General features: G+C 39.9%; 1 protein-coding gene across 1 annotated transcript in view; it reads left to right on the forward strand.

Annotated features, from left to right (window-relative positions):
* The window catches only part of LOC135207488 (extended synaptotagmin-2-B-like), a 103,535-nt gene that overhangs the window by 61,451 nt on the left and 22,389 nt on the right, over positions 1 to 19,695 (forward strand). Inside the window, 4 exon segments of the mRNA XM_064239285.1 lie at positions 8,601 to 8,649; positions 8,925 to 9,014; positions 11,552 to 11,647; positions 16,287 to 16,298. Of these exon segments, the coding sequence (XP_064095355.1) occupies positions 8,601 to 8,649; positions 8,925 to 9,014; positions 11,552 to 11,647; positions 16,287 to 16,298 (247 nt within the window).

The following is a 19,695-nucleotide window of genomic DNA, read 5'->3' on the forward strand; positions in this document are numbered from 1 at the left end:
TGCCCCCCGCTCAGCTTCTTCGTTGTATTTTGTATTTGGGGTCTTCCCTTGCATTCGGTGGGCATGTTCATGTCTTCCCCCCGTGCGTGAGGGAACCCCTCTTACTAATCTACCTATGTTACCGCAGGTGCTACATCCGTGGGAGACGACCTTGGACAGGTATGGACCACCGCGGCGGCAGGGCGTGCCTAGCATCCACGGGCTGCTGCAGCGTCTAGCGAGGTCTGGGGCGGTCTCCACTACTACCACGGCCGCTTATGCTGCTCCCCCCCCACCCCCCCCCTCCTGGTCTACACTCCCATGCTGTGTCGGTGACGCCGTCTGCCACTACTAGGGGCCGCCGCCGTACCGAGGGGGGTGGGGGTTGCCGCCGCCGCCTGTTTTCTTCGTGTTGCCTGCCCCAGACTTCCGCTGTTCCAGCAGCTCGCCCCTGGACCGGCCGCAAGTACCCAGGTTCCGCTGGCTGCCGATGATTCTACGAGGCGATCGCTGGGCCTGCCGTACCTGCCGCTGATGTGATTCCCGCTGTTGGCTTGGCTGTCCCTTCTGGGTCTACCGCTGCCGCTGTTCCTGCCGCTCCTGAGCTGGTTGCTGTTCCTGTCGCTCCTGGTTCCTGAGCCTGTCCATGCTGGTCCTGCCCACGGTGTGTCTTCCCCAGTCCCAGGTCCTTCCGGACAGGTGCAGTCGGGCCGTGTTGCTTCGGCAATAGCCCCGGCTCCGGCCTGGATGGAGGACCTGACGACTGTCCTGCGTGAGCTGACGAGGAAGAGGAGAAGAGGAAGCTGTCATCTTCGTCTTCATCGTCTGCTGCTGCCTCTTCCCCTTCGACTTCTAAGGCCCATAAGCCGAAGAAGAAGAAGGCTGCCTTCCCCCCTAAGAAGTCTCCTTCGGGAACTTCTAAGGGCCCGTCCCACCCCAGTGGGACGGGGGTCCTTCTGCTGGTCCTCCTGCTCCTTCGGGAGCGGGGCCCGTCTCCCCTTCCGTAAGGAAGAGATAGACGGGGACCAGAGGAGTATCGGTTAGCTCTGGTACTTCCTCGCCTGGTGCTAGCGGCGATGCCGCTACGACAGGTTCCGGCTCGGTCTCTCGTTCGCGAGAGATCCCGAGTGTACGTTCTCCCTCGGGAGACCGTGCAGCCAAGTTTCGGCGCCAGAGTTCGCTCGGCGCCAAGACGCGGCACGGAGCAGAAGGCTGGTGAGAGCCGCTCAGGTGACTCTCGCCAGGCCAGCGGCCGCTCTTGCAGCGACCAGCTGGTAACCCAGGTTTTCCCCCCTAAGAAGGCTCCTTCGGGACCTTCTAAGGGCCCGTCTCGCTCCGGCGATTCGGGGAGCTCTTCTGCTGGTCCTCCTGCTCCCTCGGGAACAGGGCCCGTCTCTTCTCCTACCAAGGAGAAGAAGACGGGGACCAGAGGAGTACCAGCTTCGGCTGGCACTTCCTCGCCTGGTTCTAGCGGTTCTGCCGCTAAACCAGGATCCGCCTCGGCTTCTCGTTAGCGAGAAGTACCGAGTGGACGGTCTCCCGAGGGAGACCGTCCAGCCAAAGTCTTGACACCCGAGCTCGCTCGCCGTCAAGACCGAAGCGCGGAGCAGAAGACTGGCGAGAGTCGTGCAGACGACTCTTGCCAGGCCAGTGGACGCTCTCGCAGCGACCAGCTGGCTGCTCGGGTTGACGTGACGGTCGCTGACCAGCCACGGGTTGAGGCAAGGAAGGGGTCCCCGCGGCCGTCGGTACCAGCCACGGCTGGTACCAGCGGCTTGACGCGCCGAGGAGGACGCTCGCCGGTCTCACCGCGACAGCGAACCTAGCAGGTCACCTGACGCCGCTCCCATCGGGACCGGGCGGAGATGGTAACCAGCAACAGCTCGCCTGACGCTAGAGATCAGCGTCGACGTTCTCAGCCGAGCCTCTCGCCCCAGGCGAGCGGCAAGGCTAGGCCTGCTGCTCGATCGCCACCGCGGGTTGACGATCAGCAGCAGCCCTCCAAGCACGCTGGTCCTGCCAGCGAGCTAGGGGGGAGCGTCAGGTCTGCCTCTCCTGTACCTTCAACCTCCTCGGGCTACACCGGGAGGAGCGAGGTACCTATGAGTGATCGCGAGAGGTGCGCCGCTCGCGATCCGCTATGACGCCGTATGGACCAGGCACGGTTCTAGGACCGACCAGGACATACGCGCAAGTAGCTGGAGGCGACCGTCAGGGGTCTGCCGCTGTTCCTCCTTCGGAAGGAGGAGTATCTCGGGATCTGTTCTTGCTGGAGGGACTGGATGGTCCTACTCCGCAAGACGCGGTTACTCCCGAGATACAGAGGAATTTGCAGAAGTCATTAAGCTGATTCGTCAGCATAATGACCTTGCGGAAGGATTGCCGCTCACCAGCAGAGCCCACGTCTCTGCTCGAGTTGTTTTGGGGCCCGCAGAGGGAACCCAAACCGACGGTGGGTCTGCCGCGATCGGAGCTTGCCGATTCTGTCTCGAACCCGAGTCTCTCGTCTCCGGACAAGAAGGCTCTCTCAGTTCTGGCCGGTTCGATCAAGCTACTTCCACCTCCTCTACTGCGACAGCTCGTTTCTACGTGTCTTCGGACACCGTATTTAAATACTCCTTCGGTCCTCCTGAGAGGTTTCGACCTCGACGAGGACTGGAATGAGTCGGAGGACGGTATCGGCTCTCTCCTGTCAGGTGTCGATCAGCCCCACCCAGACGACGTTCACAGTGGCGGCAGACCCTTACCTACAGTGAGAGTTCGTAACCCTCCGCGGGAAAACGTTTTCTCCTGACGATACGTTTTCCCAGACTCTGAGAGACCATCGCCACAAGGCGATGGCTGCTCCTATTCTTCTCCAACTGCTAGTTCCACTGGGAAGGCGAGCGAGTATCCAATTCCTTCCCCATTCCCTCTCTCCTTACGGCTACGAGGGAAAGGGGAGGGATCCTACAGAGATTTCTCTGTAGGATCCCACGTTCGGGACTGCGCTACCGGGGGACCTTCGGGTCCTACCTGACGTAAGCCCCGGTCGTTGAGGAGGGATCCTGCCCCATTCTCGATTTCTACGGGAATCGAGAGGACCACCAGCCGATATCGTTTCACGAATTCGGTGGGGGTTTCGCAGACTGCTTAGAATTCTACGGAATTTCTAGCGCATTCAGAGTGTTCGAGTTTTTTACGATCTCCAAACACTTAGGCGAGACCACGGTCTAAAGTGAGCGAGACGAGAATCCCCGATGTTACACGATAATCGGGAACCTCGCCTATGCTCGAATTCCTGGAATTTCTAGCATTGGGAAGAAGACTGCTGCTGAAAGAAACTATCTTACAGTAGGCGACCAACCTGGAATAGAGAAGATCGGACGGGAATATCCAGTTTGGCTTGAACTATCGTCTTAGTATTCTGTTCACCATTGAAGCTTTCCTTCGAGGAAGACTTCTCCTTCACTCTTTGATAGAGATCGAAGGTGGTCGATCTCCAATCCTTATTTTGTTTTCTTGAAGGAAAGAATTTAGGATGGAGATCGTTGTTCAGAATCCTACAAATATACTACGTATATTAACCTCGCGACATGATTCTACTAAGCAGTTGAATTGTCCGAGGGGTAGGCGCATATCCTAGTTTATCTACGGAAGAGAAGTATTCTAATTGAACTGCAACTCGGGGTTGCCTGCAACCTCCCAGGAGTTTTCAGTTTCAATTTTATATACTTATGGTTTTTGTCACGAACAACACCATTTCAACTTTTATATTTACCGAAATTCGTTTCGCCTAAATATAATTGCTCGAGCATATCTTTTATGCTCGGTAGTTCTAGCCGAACGCATTCCTTCATGGAATAATGGATTACATGGCAACTCAGGATGACGAGTCGGCGAGAGCTCAGGCTCAACTACTGCGTATTGAACTGCCTGACAGCAGCTCAGTATCAGCTGGGCCTCCGAGATGCACGGTCGTGTATGTCTCTCTCTCCCCTGGTTTGATTGACTACCGAACCGTATCTCTGCCCAACAATCATGGACTTAAGTCTCTGATTAATGGGGATTCTCGCAATAATGAAGGACCATCTACTGCTGTGACGCTAGATTCCATCGCCTTCGACATTGCGAGAATTTTCAACAGAGATATCTCTTGGACTCTTTCATCTTTCTGTTTACCGCACGGTAACAGAAGTCTGTACAAGTCTCCCGCTGCATCGCACTGCGATAATGCGAATGATTTTGCAGACATCTGAGTTTGTCTTCAAAATATCTCGTATTCGTAGGTGTACAATTGTTCATTGTTCAACCCGAATTACAAGATGTGTCAGAAGACATCGCCTACTCTCCGACCTGACAGCTCTACTTCCAAATGTTCAGCCCATGAGAAGCAGTTCTTCAGGGGCGGCTTTCCCTGTGTTTTCATTACTGAAGAACGCCCCGCTTCATTGCAACTACGACTTCTCACCGGACAGCAATGAAATAGCGGTTAGCGTTTTCAGTCATTTGTAAGCACAGGTTATGAATCTTGAGAATCCTTCTCTCGATTCGTCTGTGAAGACGTAGGTTGCATTCAATATCTACCTTCGTCTTCAACGGTTGCTGAGATTCAACAACTATGAGATGTTTTGCCTTCAGGGACCTCGGTCTCTAGAAGGCAATTGACTTTCGCCTGTTGGGCACATGCCTTAAGAGAATCATCACCTCGCTGTCCGGCATTGGTGACAAAACAAATACATTATTTGTTTGGTCTCTTGGCATAACCCTTTAAAGGCGAAGGTCACGTGACTTACTCGGATGCTTGGACAACTTGCCTCCTACCGAACGCAGTCAGTCGGCAGCTGCAGAGCACCCGAGTCAGTTACGAACTACGCTGTTGACTTAGTTCGGTTGTTACAGAGCAATCATTACTTCGTTTTAATAGCTTGTCACAGTACCCATACCATCGACACACCATGGAGTGTCGGTGTCCTATCCACTACCGAGAACTTCGCTGCATGGGGATAAGAGGATGCGAGAGACTTCGTGGCAAACGGACAGACCAGTATGGGTACTGGACATCACCGAAGTAGAGAAGAGGGATAGGTCATGCGACTATTTCCTTCTTTTCCTCTGAGGAACTGCATGACTTCTCCTGCGAAGTCAAGCATCCAGGGGATGGGGATCCGTGACGCTCGATTTCGTACCGAACTTCGTAGCGAAGACTCAGAACCCTTCGGTCCCTGACGATTGGTTCGAGTCGTTCACAATCCCCTCCCTAATGGACTTCACCGCCTTCGATGCGAAGGAGATACTGCCTTGTCCGCAAGAACTTCTCTGTGGCGCAGGTACTGAAGGCAGGGGTCTGGTCCAACCAGACCACATGCCCTTCCTTCTACCTTCGGGATATTGCCCACAGGTCCTTGGATCTTTTTCCTTGGGCCCTGTGGTGGCAGCTCAACACGTTGTGTAGTGAACCCAGACCCTCGCAGCTGAACAGCATCGAGTCCTGGTGTGACCGTAAGAATGGATGAGTGAATGAGAGTGTGACTGGCTCCTCTTCCCATCTTTTTCTTCCCCTCTACCTGTGGTTAGAGGGACACGGTCGTCACCCTGCTGGATAAGGACAAGATGCAGGTGAGCTACTCAACAGAGCCCCATCCTATCCCTTTCACTAGGGATAGGAGCGTATATCCACCACTTCCTCCAACAAGGGGGAGGAAGTGGATGCCAGCTTGAGACAACCCATACTTTATGTTGCCTCTTGCAAACAGGAACAAGTTCTTGCTTGCTGGTACGAAGAGATACGCTTGCCTCTCTCTTAGTACTCGGCCCAGAGGTCTGACCATTGATCCTGCGGTGCACACCCCGATCAATCGGACAGAGGCTTGGATCCCTCCCTCGCTCTTACGACCAGGGAGGCATTCCAGGGATGGACGAACACCAGTCTGTTCATCAAAAGACTCAGATTCCTCCCACCAAGAAGTGAGTCTTCCTATTGTTAAAGGACCGATGGTTTGTATTACGTATCGGAACAAATGACAATTTGTCGAAAATTGCATTTTTTCTAACTATACAAACCTGAGGTCCTTTACATATAGTCCCTCCTCATGCCACCCCTCACTCTGCGTATTTTGCATGGGCCAAAAGCAGAAGTGATTTTTGTTTACCTCCCACTGTCGGACAAGCAGTTAACTACCGTTCTCCCCTTGTTCGAAGCTTACGACCGTTCCAGCTGCCGCTAGCTACTTCCTATTGTTAAAGGACCTCAGGTTTGTATAGTTAGGAAAAATGCAATTTTCGACAAATTGTCATTTTAATTAAATATATACAATATATGCATGCCCAAGAGTGTATTCCATATGATTAGCACTTTAACTAAGAAGCATGTAATGTTGCAATGCTTTTATATTAATTTCCAAGACAATTCAGGATTTATGTTCAGCTACTGCTTTAATATGTTACTCAGCTACTGCTTTAATAGGTCACTCATGAAGTTTTATTTCTTAAACCAAGTGTTTAATTTTTATTGTAGGAAAATTTATTATTAGTGGACCTAGGACAAGACACCATTCCTTTCATGTAGGCAAAATTTATTACTCCATATATGGAAGGCTACGGTTTGTATACCTAGAAAAAATACAACTTTTCTTTAAAACTTGGCACTTTGCTTTCACCAAACTTGGCACTTTGCCTTCAAAATACTCCTGAAGATATAATTTACACCTTAGAATAAGTGGTTTTACTTTGACTGTCACTCCTTATGTGAAATCTTTGTGTCTTAGTCCCTGTACTAAACTTCTTGCATTTTGTATTAAGCCCTTTGTCCAATAGTATGGTATGTATTATTTGCACCTATTAATGGAAAAAATAAAGGCCTTGTACATAAGAGAATATTGATATACAGTATTAACTTGAGAGCATAATGTTTGAAATTAGTTTAGTTAATATTCCATTTATGGTCTTGAAATTAATGCACTTCCTTCATTTCCTTGGCTATGTATGCCATTAAGTATCCATAATTCTTAAATGAATTATGGTACATAATGCAGATAATTAAGTATAGACTTAAAAGATATAAATTTATGGTCTGCTCTTGAATTTTAGAGTGTTGTTGGTGAAAACTCATGATTTGAACTTTAAAAAAGTTCATACAATTTTAGTTGTGAAAGAATCATATAATCATTTTGCTTTTATCCTTTGCTTAGGAAAGCACTTATTTTACAGAATTTATTTTGTAAACATTGCATACATGGAGGCAGATACGTAACAAACCTGATAACACTATCTGGTTTTAGATTATGGAAGCCAAATGGTATTTGGCTCAGTATCAAACCCAACCTTTAAAAGCTTAGAGGACATTCATGATGAACTCAAAATCTATTGAGAAGTATTAAATTTCTTCACAAATAGATTTGTGCTACTTGAAAGTGGTGAATTTCCCTACCTGCGGTCATTTTGAATGATTAACCATACAAAGTTCAGGGAAGATTTAGGCATGTAGATCACCAGCCAAAGAGCTCTTCAGTCAGAGATATTTTTATATTCAATCCCCTACTACCATTTCATAATTAGAACTAACAGTTTTTGAGTTAAGTGTGAACATATCACTTTGCCAGGACTATTAAATAGTATGAACATAACACTTTGTTGGCAATAGAAATTCTCTTTCCATGGATAGTGTGTTAGTTGTAAGTCTGTATCAAATAGGAGAACTATCTCTCAAAATGTTATGTACGTATATACTCCTGAACATAGTAGGCAGCATACAGTAGAACATATATGTAAGGGACCATAGTACATTATCTGTATAGATGATTCCAAATCTTCCTTTGGTGTAAGATTACTGGAATAATTTCTAATGAAAGGATTTTTTTTTTTACAATTTATCTGCAATTTGTGATTGTTATTGACTCGAAAATTGCGGTAGGAACCCTTAAAAATTGTGCTAAATATCATTATATTCAATAAATTGAGTTTTCATTATACAAATGACAGGAGAATAGGGCTCATTCAGAATGTATGTCATGCCAAGGATAAGCAGGTGAATACCAAAATATTTTATACCAAAAAACATTTGTTCTCAACCCCCTTTTTTGGGGGGCACTAGACCAACTTTAATGTTGGTGTAATATACCATGGCCTACTACGTAGTGGCAATGACAAAGATAGCCTTCCTCTGAGGTTAGGGGAGGCTTATGAAATAATAACTTTAGGCCTTCAGTAAATTTCTGAGATTTTTTTAAGAACAAAATAATGTCTTGAGTCCAGGATTTGTGGTATATTATGTTTATTCAGTTTGTAAAACAGATTATTTATCTAAAGAAAGAAAATAGTGCAAAGACACCCAGTTTGGCAATCTACTCAGCCCACCTGGAAATGTGCTGTAGTTCGTCGATAGGCCATTGCACACCAGTTGCAAATCATTATCTTAGAATTTTGTAGGCAATATTCTCATAAGTATAAGGCATTTATGCTAAATGTAAAGCATTATTGCATGGCATTATTTAAATTTTTTTAGCAGAAATTTACAGAAATGTTTGTCACTGGGCAAAACAATTGTTCAATTTATCTGAGTATAGATTTTTATTATATTCAATTTGGAATAATATTCATAGGTTTTGTCTAAACATCATTATAATGAATTTTTAATTTTGTAGAGCCAATTTGGATGTTCAGGAGATATGGAAAAGTGGAGAAATCGATATGGTGAGTATGTGATTCGTGCAATCCTGAAGTTTTGAGACTTAAGCTTTTACACGTCATAGCATCTGTAAAAATATTACGAAAGTCTTGTGTAGCCAGTATAATTGATGCATAAAGTTATTCAAAATGGGGAATATGTTATGTTGACCAGTCCTCTTTTATCATGAATTACAATAGGTCAGGATCTTTTAGAATTTAAATGAATTATGCTGTCTTATTGAGAGAAAAAAATCTAAATTGGTTCGGGTAGATGATGATATATTTATCCAACTTTTCAGTGGGTACCGTTATCTGATGCTAAGTCCGGTCGCCTGCATATCCGTGCCACTTGGCTTGAGTTGAGTGATTCTGCACCTGCCTTGGATTTGGTGAGTATGTCTTTCAATGTCTTATTTTCTTAAATGTCAAGAGACAAGTAATACTTTTGGAGTGTTACCATTTAGGCATCGCTTAAGTTTGAAAAGTTGGTTGATGCCTTATGTTTAGATCCCAGACACATCAATCAAATTGTAGAAAAATTAGTTCCTGTGCCTTGGAAAGGTTGGCATATGTGCCCACATTCCTTTAGATAATCTATTAAACATATGCATTCCTGGTGTGACTGCCAACTAAGGTAAAAAGTCTTACAGATACTAAAACATTTTGCTTTTGGAAGTTTAGAATGACCATGTCTTCTTTTTTTCTCTCATAATTTTTCTTGCACTAAACTTGCATTCATCTTCACTAGGTTTTTCCTTTGTGCCAGTAGTAACAGCAAATACATTTGAAATTTTGTGAACAACAGTATCACCACTTATTCACTGATGCTGAACTCTTCATCTGGGTTTTATCACTGGGCTGCATTTTCCAGCACACCTCTGAGTGTCAGCTTGAGACTTCTACTCCATAATAATTTTTGAAATTTCATTGATGAGAGAGATGATGGTGACATTAGTTTATAAGCATATATTGACCTTGCTTGTCCACAGGAAGCTTTCATGGGTGGAATAGTCTTAAAACTTTATTTTGGTGTGATTATCTGCCGAGGCCAGGTGTTTAGAAATCTGCTGCCAAGTATCCCTTCACTGGTCATTTTCATAATATTTACAGCTGCATCTTTGTGTCTGTCTAAACTTGCACTCAGGGCTTAGTATGGATTGTTGCTTCTCAAGAGACAAGAAGCAGGATCTGGGACTGTTTGTCTTTTTCTCTTTATTTTAAACATTTTTTTTTATTTCAAGAATTTCTGGGTGTGTCTTCCAGTAATTGCTTTATGTCTTTGTTGTCTTGGGAAAGGCGGCATCAGGTAAGGGTGCACTAATGGGCGGGTCACTGTCAGCAACAGCAGCAGTAGCAGAAAATGAGGTACATGTAATAGTGGATGTAGCAGATGTTGGAATTGGTTTGTAAGCTTTGGGAAAGCCACCTGTTCATTGGGTGGAGGACCAAGATCAGGAATTGCTGGCCATTCATTAGTATGGAAATATAAGGGCATGATATACAATTTTATAAAACTGGCAGTCAGTTAGAATGTATATTTGATCTTTGGTTGGAAAGATCAACATCCCTTAGGAGCTTTGTATTCTAATATTGCAAGTGCTTGTTGGTTAGTAGTGGATTACAATTGAGATCTTCCTGCCATATAAATTTCAACTTTGAAGAAGCCCATCAGAATATGTGAACCAGTATATATAGGGAACTATATTTGTCAGGTTATAGTTTTATATTTTCCCATTTTCTATTTATTCATTGCAAGCTACACACAGTAATAACTTACCGTATTTGCAAACACACACTCATTGTTTAACTATAACCTAACATTGCAGCTGTAGCTTTGGGGGGTTTTAGGCTAATTGGCAACTCTTGGAAACAACAGCTATGCTCAATGTAATGAGCCATTCTTATAGTGGATTACTGATGGATATTGCTTCATTTTCTCTTTTTTTCAGTATTTAGAGATAAGCGGTTTGCCTTTATTTTTTTTTTATATTGAATATTATTGCAGAGCATGAGTTAACCTGTGTTAAGTCAAGGAGGTATAGTATTTAGGAATGCATTTTGACCCCCCCCAAAAAAAATTAGTAAAATAAGAAAAGTCATTGTGTGATTCCTGTACTCTTGACTCATATTTATCAAATAAAATAAAAGTAATTCCCCTAAGATAATATATTTGGTTGAAGTTATAGTCATGGGAAGGTTTAATAGTAAAGATAGAATCTCTAAAGTATGTACTATAAGATATTCAAATATTGCTTTCTATAAAGCAGCTAGAATACAGATTCCATTACTAGATTTGGTTAAATGATGAAACTTGTTGGTTCTTGCTTATTTAGGCATTAGTAATGATGATAGGTGATGGTGATGGAGTTTATAGTTCTGCTTTGGCGCATGTGATACAAAAGAACTAGCATGTGTAGTAAATATTTTACTACCTGTATGATCATAAAGTTTTACAGAAATTTTGTTCATCTTTATAGTTATTATAGGTTTATAACTGTATGCTTAATTAGAGAGTTAAATTTATAAGGATGTGTATTTTGCTAAAGAATAAGGAAATTCTTGTAAGATTGCATCTCTTTAGTCAGCTTTGTGAGAGCATAGAAGTTTTTAATTGGTTTGGTTAGGCTAAATGGCATACAAACTACTGTAAACGTAAGATACGATATTCCAAATCCCAATCCATGTGTATGACATTATTGGTACTGTTTTGTATTATATATATAATTTGTTGAAGAATACTGTTAAATAACTGTATACAGTATCATTTTCATGGATAGGTGGCACCCCTATCCCATTTAATTATAAGTGACAACAGCTGCTGTTATTAGTTTACATTGTATACAGTATGATCAGTTTCAAGATTTTTTCAATGGACTAATTGCTTAATTTGAATTTGGCAGCTTTTATATGCTACTTGATTTTTCAGCAACTGGAAGAAATCCGTGCTCTTCAGAACACAACGAAAAACCCTCTACACAGTGCAGTATTAATGGTGTGGGTTGACTCTGCTAAAAAACTAAATGTAAGTGTGCAGTATTGATCTTGTTGCATGTTGTTGTTTAAGGTTTATTATCTTTTATTTCAGAAATCTCAGTGTTGGCTTTAAGGAAAAGATCTAAGTTTTGTTACTAGAATGATGTGTACATATTAGTATTAAATAAGTTTGAAAAAAATTAAGTATTATTTTACTCTTCTGTAGTTTCTGGATTTTTTCAACCTTTTACAAAATGCTCAAACAGGAGAGAATGTGGATGAAAATTGATTAATTGATAAAATTTATTTTCCTTTCGATATATCTTTTCCGTGAAACTTGAAAATTGCTAAGTATTGACAAGAAAATAGTTAGACCTTAGCGGACCCCTAGTAGTTTAAACCACGATAATCTAAATTGATTATTGTATAACGTGATAATGATAATTTTTATATCAGTAAAGAATGGGAGTGTGATTACTCTACAGTATTCAGCACCAAAATTTGGCTTAGATATTAAAAAACTGTTTTTTTATGGTAACACTAATTTTACATAAATTTAGAGATTGGTCAAAAGTTTCATTTGTTTAAAGTTAAATTTTGTTTGTAGTTGTAGAGGTTTTATCATTTTTATAATTAGATGACATGTATCAAAAGTATTTAGCCATTCATTTCTTGTAGTTCTGGAGGAGACAGCTTTGGAAATAAGTTTTACAACTAAAACCTGATACAATTAAACTATTCTGTTCCTATATCTCCACCACCCTGAAGAAAGGGTAGTTTCTTTTGCATCAGAGTAATTTTTGTTTTCAGTACATATAATACAGTAATTGTACTTGACAACAGAAAAAAGATTTGTGCAAGAAACTTTAATGTCTTTGTTCTTTGTTTGAGGGAGTATTGATTATGAAAGGTTGTTTAAATTAATTTCTGAATAGCAACAGCCGGCTGGTGTTAGCTGTTTTTTATGCTTAGTTGATTGCATATCTATAAGAGTTGGTTAGCAAAAGTTGGAATAATTTATGATAGTATTTTTCTTATTGAGTCAGTTAATTTTCTTTAGGAAGTTGCTGTTTATAAATTTTGGTTGAAATAGATGTATAATCTTCAGGTAACAAGTTTCAGGGTTTTATTGTACTCCTCAGACTTAATTCCTAAAATACGTACTTTAAATTAATGTATTCAAAAGAACTGTGTATTGGTTTTGATAAACTTTTAAATCCATGGTGACAGTTTAACTCAGTTGCAATGCTGACCCCATCCTTTTTTCAGTAATTTGACAAAAGACTAATGTTACTAGTCTTTACTTTTCACTTAAAAAAAAATATTTGACAAAGGAAGTTTTACCATATAAAGAGATAAAATTCCTGATCTTCACTAATTTGGCTATTCATTATGCACGTTTTATTTTTAGGAAGCTTAAAAACTTTGTCAGATATGACATCAGTTAATTTCTTTCACCTTGCTTTATGTATAGTAAGCTTCACTAAAAAAAAGTACAAAAATCACAGCTTTAATCCTTTAACACTTGCTTAGGAAACTTATTTGAAGATTCGTCAATTGAATTAGTCATTTCATTACAAGATTGAAAATTGTAACAGTTTTTATAAAATACAAAGATTTCAAAAAGATTTTTATTTAAAAGGCAGGCTAAAATGGTTCGATAAAGTATACAGATTAATAAACGGTTTGGAGGTTGATTCTATAATCATTAACAATTTGTTAACCCAACGACTGCAGTGCTTTTTTCTGATAGGATTTTTGCTTCCTAATGATTTAGTGTTCTTTTTCTTTCTTTGCAAGCTAAAGCTTTTTGAGCCTTTAAGGCTGTTAACAAATATGGAGAGGTTATTCAGTAAGATGCAGCTTGTCTTGTTGTTTTTGGGAAATCTTTGAGGGGTTACAATATTAGTAACCTTGGTTCCAGTATGTCGGTTCTCAACTGTGAATGGCGGTATAATATTTAGAACAAGGAAATGACCACAGGACTCCTGAGCATTTCTAATGGTATTATTAATTTTTATTATTTACCTGTTTTGTTTTAAGCTTTTAATTCACAATACAAGTTAATATTAAAATGTACAAAGTTGTTAACTTACAAAGTGCTCCTTTTTCTCTTATCATATGTACGTAGTTGCTATCTCTTTTGCATGTCAGTTATAAAGTATTAAAAATGCTTTAATATACTAAAAGGATTAGAAAAAAGTAATACTGTAGCTTGATTAATATTTCATATTTCTTAATGTTTTATATTGAAAACATTTAATATGAAAAGAAAGGAATATGGAGACATTGGATAAGTAGAAATAAATACTATATTCATATGATTCTTTAAAATTTGCAAGCACTGAAAAGCATATTTTGGAATCTTTTGTAGAAATAATTTATGTAATTGAGGATATACTGTATAACATAGAATAGTGTATGTATTAGAACATAGTTGAAGAGTTTTTAATGTTCCAAAATTATTTCATGATGTTAGGTACTGACGTGGGTTTTATTGCAGTACAAGAACATCCTTTGTTTGGGAGTTTGATAAAAACGAAAAGCTTTCTAAGACATAGTTTGTTTCATAACGCCATTAGTCATATATATTGCCTAATTTTGTGGATGAGGCAATATCTAGTCATGCAAACTACTATCGGTCAAGGATGAGAGGCCCTTGCTTTTTATGCCCAGTCCTGTGAAAGATGCCCACATTACTCTTGCTTTGTTCATGACTGCTGTTGAGTCCCAGGAAAGCCATGAAGCTGGGTTTTCTGAAGCCCTGGAGTGGATGTATTTTTCATCTCGGGGAATTGGCAAACAGAAAAAAGTCAGTGTGCCTTTCAGATATTGGTCCATTCATCCTCATTGTGTTAGAAATCATAGTCAGTTTAGTTATCAATGTAATCTGAATCTCGACCATTCTATTTTATATAGACCTGCAGTGCGTTCTTGCCTCATTGATCCTGAATTATTGTCCAATGAATCATTGTCAACCATTGCTGTGGATCCCAATACCAGGCTCTTCCAGGTTTTCAAGATAATGGCACTCCTAGTACACTGCACACGCTTATCAATATTGTGGGTGTATATTGGAACACTAATGAACATCTGTGAATCTTTTAACTGAATTTTGGCCCTGTATGGGTCCTCTTAGAGTCCCTTCTTCGATCATTGCTGTTTAGTTTGATTGTGAAAAGAGTTTTCCCTCTAGCTCCTACCTGTCAGATGCATGTCAGAAGGCACAGTGCCATATCTGGAATTGTGAACCACTTGAAAACTGGGTATCTATTAAATGAACTTTGAATTTTTACTTTGCCCAAAACAGTCAGATGCATTTCAGAAGGCTCAGTGCCATATCTGGAATTGTGAACCACTTGAAAACTGGGTATCTATTAAATTAACTTTGAATTTTTACTTTGCCCAAAACAGTCTTGGTTTTTTTCTTTCCCCAAAACAGTCTTCTGGTTCATTAGGATAGTAACTCCTTTTGCCCTCTACTTCCTCTCCTGGTTAGGACTTCCTCCTTTGTCCCATCAGGACAGTCAGGGGTTTCTCCATATCTAACTTTGGAATTTTGCTCAAGACTTTCTCCACATGGATCTTATGATTGATTTCTTGGCACATAGGTCGTGAGAGTAATGGGGCCATCTTACAATGGAATAGGCAAGGACAGTGAGGGCCTTGCAGACTTTGCTGTTAAAAGTTACTAATAGTATGTCGTCGTCCACAGAGATAAGGCAATACAAATAAGTACTATTGCTTAATGCTTGGATACATACTGGTCAATAGGATGTTGAGTGAATTGTACTGTAGTAAAATATAGAACAAGCTTATCTTGACATACAGTATACCAGACTAAGTATCAAATATGTTATACTAATTTCATATCACACAAGAGATAGTGTTTTGACTTTTAATTGCAACCGTAATTTTTATTTGTATCCACAAAGTATGTAGCCTATAATTTGAAGTAACTGTAATTTTTATTTGTATCCACAAAGTATGTAGCCTATAATTTTGAAGTACTGTATGTTGATTTGGTGTCACATGAGTTTAACGCTGAAATTAGTTTATTTCTCAAATTGGTATCCTTTTTAGATTTGTTTGTGCTAGATCTGTCTGGTAATAATGGTAGATTGGATGATCAATATTTATACTAAATTTAATGGTTATTCTCATAAAAATAAGTTAAGGTAACATATATGTAATAGCTTTGTTATCCAGTATTTGGTTTTTCAGTTAAGTTACTTATTTACAGCAGGAAAAGCGTAATATTTCAGCGACGGTTGACTACCAGCATAGTTCTTTTTTTGGAGATATATTGGATACGTGTACATAGAGAAAATTTGGAGTATGAAAAATGTACCTCGATTACGTAGCATGGCAATTATAATTTGAAGGTTTGCATTCTTTATTTATATCTAATAGAGGCAGTCTCACTTGATTGAAAGAAAATTTAATGAATCATACGACAATGGAAATCATAATTACGTCATATGCATGTTGCCATATAGCACAAAGCATTTTTTAGGCTGTTCCCAAAATCTCTCTTGGCATGTTAGAAAAATAGGTAGGATAGTAAATGTAAATAGAAATAGAAACTGCCTTGGCACTTCACTTCAGCCAGGCTTTTGAAATGTATTCATTACTTTGTCTGCCAGTTTTTTTAATCACAGCATATATGTTCTCTTCACCCACTCCAGCCGTCCCATAAGGTAAATCAACTGAAGCAGTTTTGTGTAATGCGTTTGCATGCATTGTAATCACGCACTTACTATGTCCGTTCCCTAGTGTGATTTATGCTTTGGGTTGTCTTTTTTTTGAAATGCATGGTGGATATAAATAGCTTCTTGTCTAGAATGTGCACAAATCTATGCAAGATTGATGTTCATGTTAGTCTTCAGGTATTAATTTGCCATTTTGTTAATGCTTTCATTGATGAAAATGTTGCAATAGGTTTTGACCACTGATTTAAGAGAGTTAATGTGCATTTGGGCATGTTTTTACTGAAATTGCTTTGGTGGTGTTTTGAAAGAGATGCAGCAGGAAGGAAATATTTAATGTGGGAAGTATTCTTGTTGCCCAGAGATATTATTTAAAGAATTCTAAAGAGATTCTGAATTTCCAAGTTTTTGTCAGATTTGGTGTAGATAAATTTCCTTATAGGGCTATTTGGTCAAAGCACTGTGGAAATGAATTTTTTTCTTAATCTGTATTGTAGTTATGAGGGAATTCTGTGTACCATCACCACTATTGGAAAAAATATAATTAATATTTAGTCAGTAAAGTGTGTTTTTCATAGTGATAAGTTACAAGAATTTCATTGTTAAAGTACTATCAAATTTTACTAAAGAGACCTTATCCCCCCTGATGCTAGATGACAAATACCAGCAAGGCAAGGCATAACTTAGTCACCCTGAAACCTTGGTCACAGTAACTTTGCAGTGCATCAGTCCACATTTAGGTTGCTCCAACTTTAGCATATGTAATTACAAATTCCTGCCATTCCAGCTTTTTCAAAACATTTCATCATAATTTCACATAGGTAAGCCTAAACTACTTAGGCTGACAAAATAAAAGGTTTTATGAGAAGAAATTTTGGCAAATAGTTTTTTTTTCTCTTTGTTATAGAATTATTTGGAAATTGTTCTATTTGTTGTAACCATTACAGGATGGTATATTTTTCTTTATTAGTGATGGAACTGGTACCAAAAATGTGGCTGTGATAGCAAACATTGATTTATGTTCTTGATCTTGTGTTTAAACACCTAGGATTTGTCAGAGTATGTGTAATTGTATAGCAGAAAGCCAATGAATTGAGCTCTCTCGTATAATGCTAAATGCTATCTGAAACATTGAAATAGGATAAACGCAAATACATGACAGTACGTATTCATATTGCGTGTTGACTGAAATGTGTTTTCCTTAATTTGCTAGTATTTTTTTCTTAGGAGGTAGTAATGCTTATGTAGCAAAATGTCACAGACCCTATATGATATGTTAGCAAAACCAAGTTGGCATTACAGTAGTCTGGGCAAACTTGCACTTTCAACTGAATTATAGCTATAAATATAGTATTTTGCCTGTGCAGTGGAACCTCGGTTTTTGTAGACTTTTTCCTATGAAATTTTGTCTGGGGTTTTGTACATTTTCTCAGATTTCATACACTTGGAAATGCTCCTTCCAGGACCCATCGTGTGACCAGGTCCCCCTTACCGAGCGCCCAAACAAAGCATCCCATGTTCTCTCGCAACCCATTCTGCTTTTGTGTGTGTTTTTTTTTTTTTTTTAGTGCAACTGCTAAATAAGCCATCATAGGGCCAAAGAAAGTTCCAAGTGCCAGCCCTTCTGTAAAAATAGTGAGAAACACTATAGAATTTAAACTTAACAAATTGTTGGAGGGTGTTGCATGCCCATCACAATAAGAAAATGCCTATAAATGCTGCTGTTTGTGAATTTAAGGGTAGCAGAGGCTGGTTTGAAAAATTCAGAAAGTGAACAGGCATACATAATGTGCCTACTTCAGTAAGGACATGTTTGCAAAGTGGAGTGATGTAAAAGATTTTGTGGAGAATTATCATCCTAGCAAAGGTGTTGTAATCCATGTCTCCAACATCTTTAATGTTAAGTATATCTTAGTTTTACCAAACCACTGAACTGATTAACAGCTCTCCTAGGGCTGGCCCAAAGGATTAGATATTTTTACATGGCTAGGAACCAAATGGTTACTTAGCAACAGGACCTACAGCTTATTGTGGGATCTGAACCACATCGAGAATTGAATTTCTATCACCAGAAATACATTCTAATGATTCTCTCTTGGCAGAGCGGGGAATTGAACCCGAACACCGAGGTTGATAGTTGAGCATGTAACCGATTCGTCCAACAAGGAACATCTTTAATGACAATGCCATGTTCCACTTTAGGCAAATTTTAAAGAGATACCAGAAACAAATGTCTCTGGACAGTTTTGTTATGACAGGGGTCCAGTGACTCTCCAGCTGGTCCTAGTGCCAGTAAAAACTGAAGAGGGGAAGTAACCCCAGATAGGTCCTTGATACTTGAAAGCCTTCTGGAAGGGGGTTCCCCTAACAAACTATAACCTTTCCTCCTCCTTCTCCCCTTCACTCTGTCTTCCGTATGCTAACAAGTCTTGCATGAAGGTAAGAGTGATGTTAAATCTTCATTATTCATTTCATTGTTCATATATATTTATTTCTCATCATTTTGGGTATGTGAAACTGTTTTTAACTATAAAATTTAGTTTTTGGTAACATTTTTGAGGAATCGAACGCATTAATAGTATTTACATTATTCCTTACGTGAATTATTGTTTCGGTTTTCGTACATTTCGGACTTCATGGGAGGTTCCGGATATGTACGAAAACTGAGGTTCCGCTGTATTATTTTACTGCCATTACATAAAAGTATTCTTGAATTACAAGAAACTTGTACTACCATCTTACTTATGAAAAGGACTTTTTTTAGTCTTTAAAATCAATTTCATAAGAGAAGCTATTGCTTTGATTGGTTGGGAGGTTGAATGTTTTAGTAACATAGCCAGGCCACCACTAAGATAAAAAGTTTGCAGAAAGTTTTTTAAACATATTAATTTCATTCATTTAGTGCAGTGATTAGGCATTTTTCATTTTCAGTTCTCAGATATCCATATGTAAAATCATCATTCAGTTTCCAGCTGATCAGAATCCAAAGAAATGATAGAATTGTTATCCACATATATAAAAATTTTTTTTAAGTGGCCAGAACTTGTAACAGTTGAAAAATAATGTGTTGAATAAATATTTAAAAGTATTTCTTGCCAAACAAGTTGCCCCCGTAAGTATTTGAACGTACCAGAATGAATAGGAAAGCATTGTATTTCAGGTGCAGTTTTAGACATATTACATTTAGTTATACCGAGTTGCAGGCAAATGTATCCAAACAATATGTACAGTAGTTACACAAGCAAAATTGGCAGCTTCAATAACACTTCTCATTTTGTGTAGTGTAGAAATGAGTCTGTGAGACTTGTAGGGCTGGGGATTAGGAATCCACTATGTATTTTATTGATGGATTTGTATGAAAACCATTTTGTGATATGAGATTCTATAT

The sequence above is a fragment of the Macrobrachium nipponense genome, chromosome 32, assembly GCF_015104395.2.
Source record: "Macrobrachium nipponense isolate FS-2020 chromosome 32, ASM1510439v2, whole genome shotgun sequence".
Lineage (NCBI taxonomy): Eukaryota > Metazoa > Arthropoda > Malacostraca > Decapoda > Palaemonidae > Macrobrachium > Macrobrachium nipponense.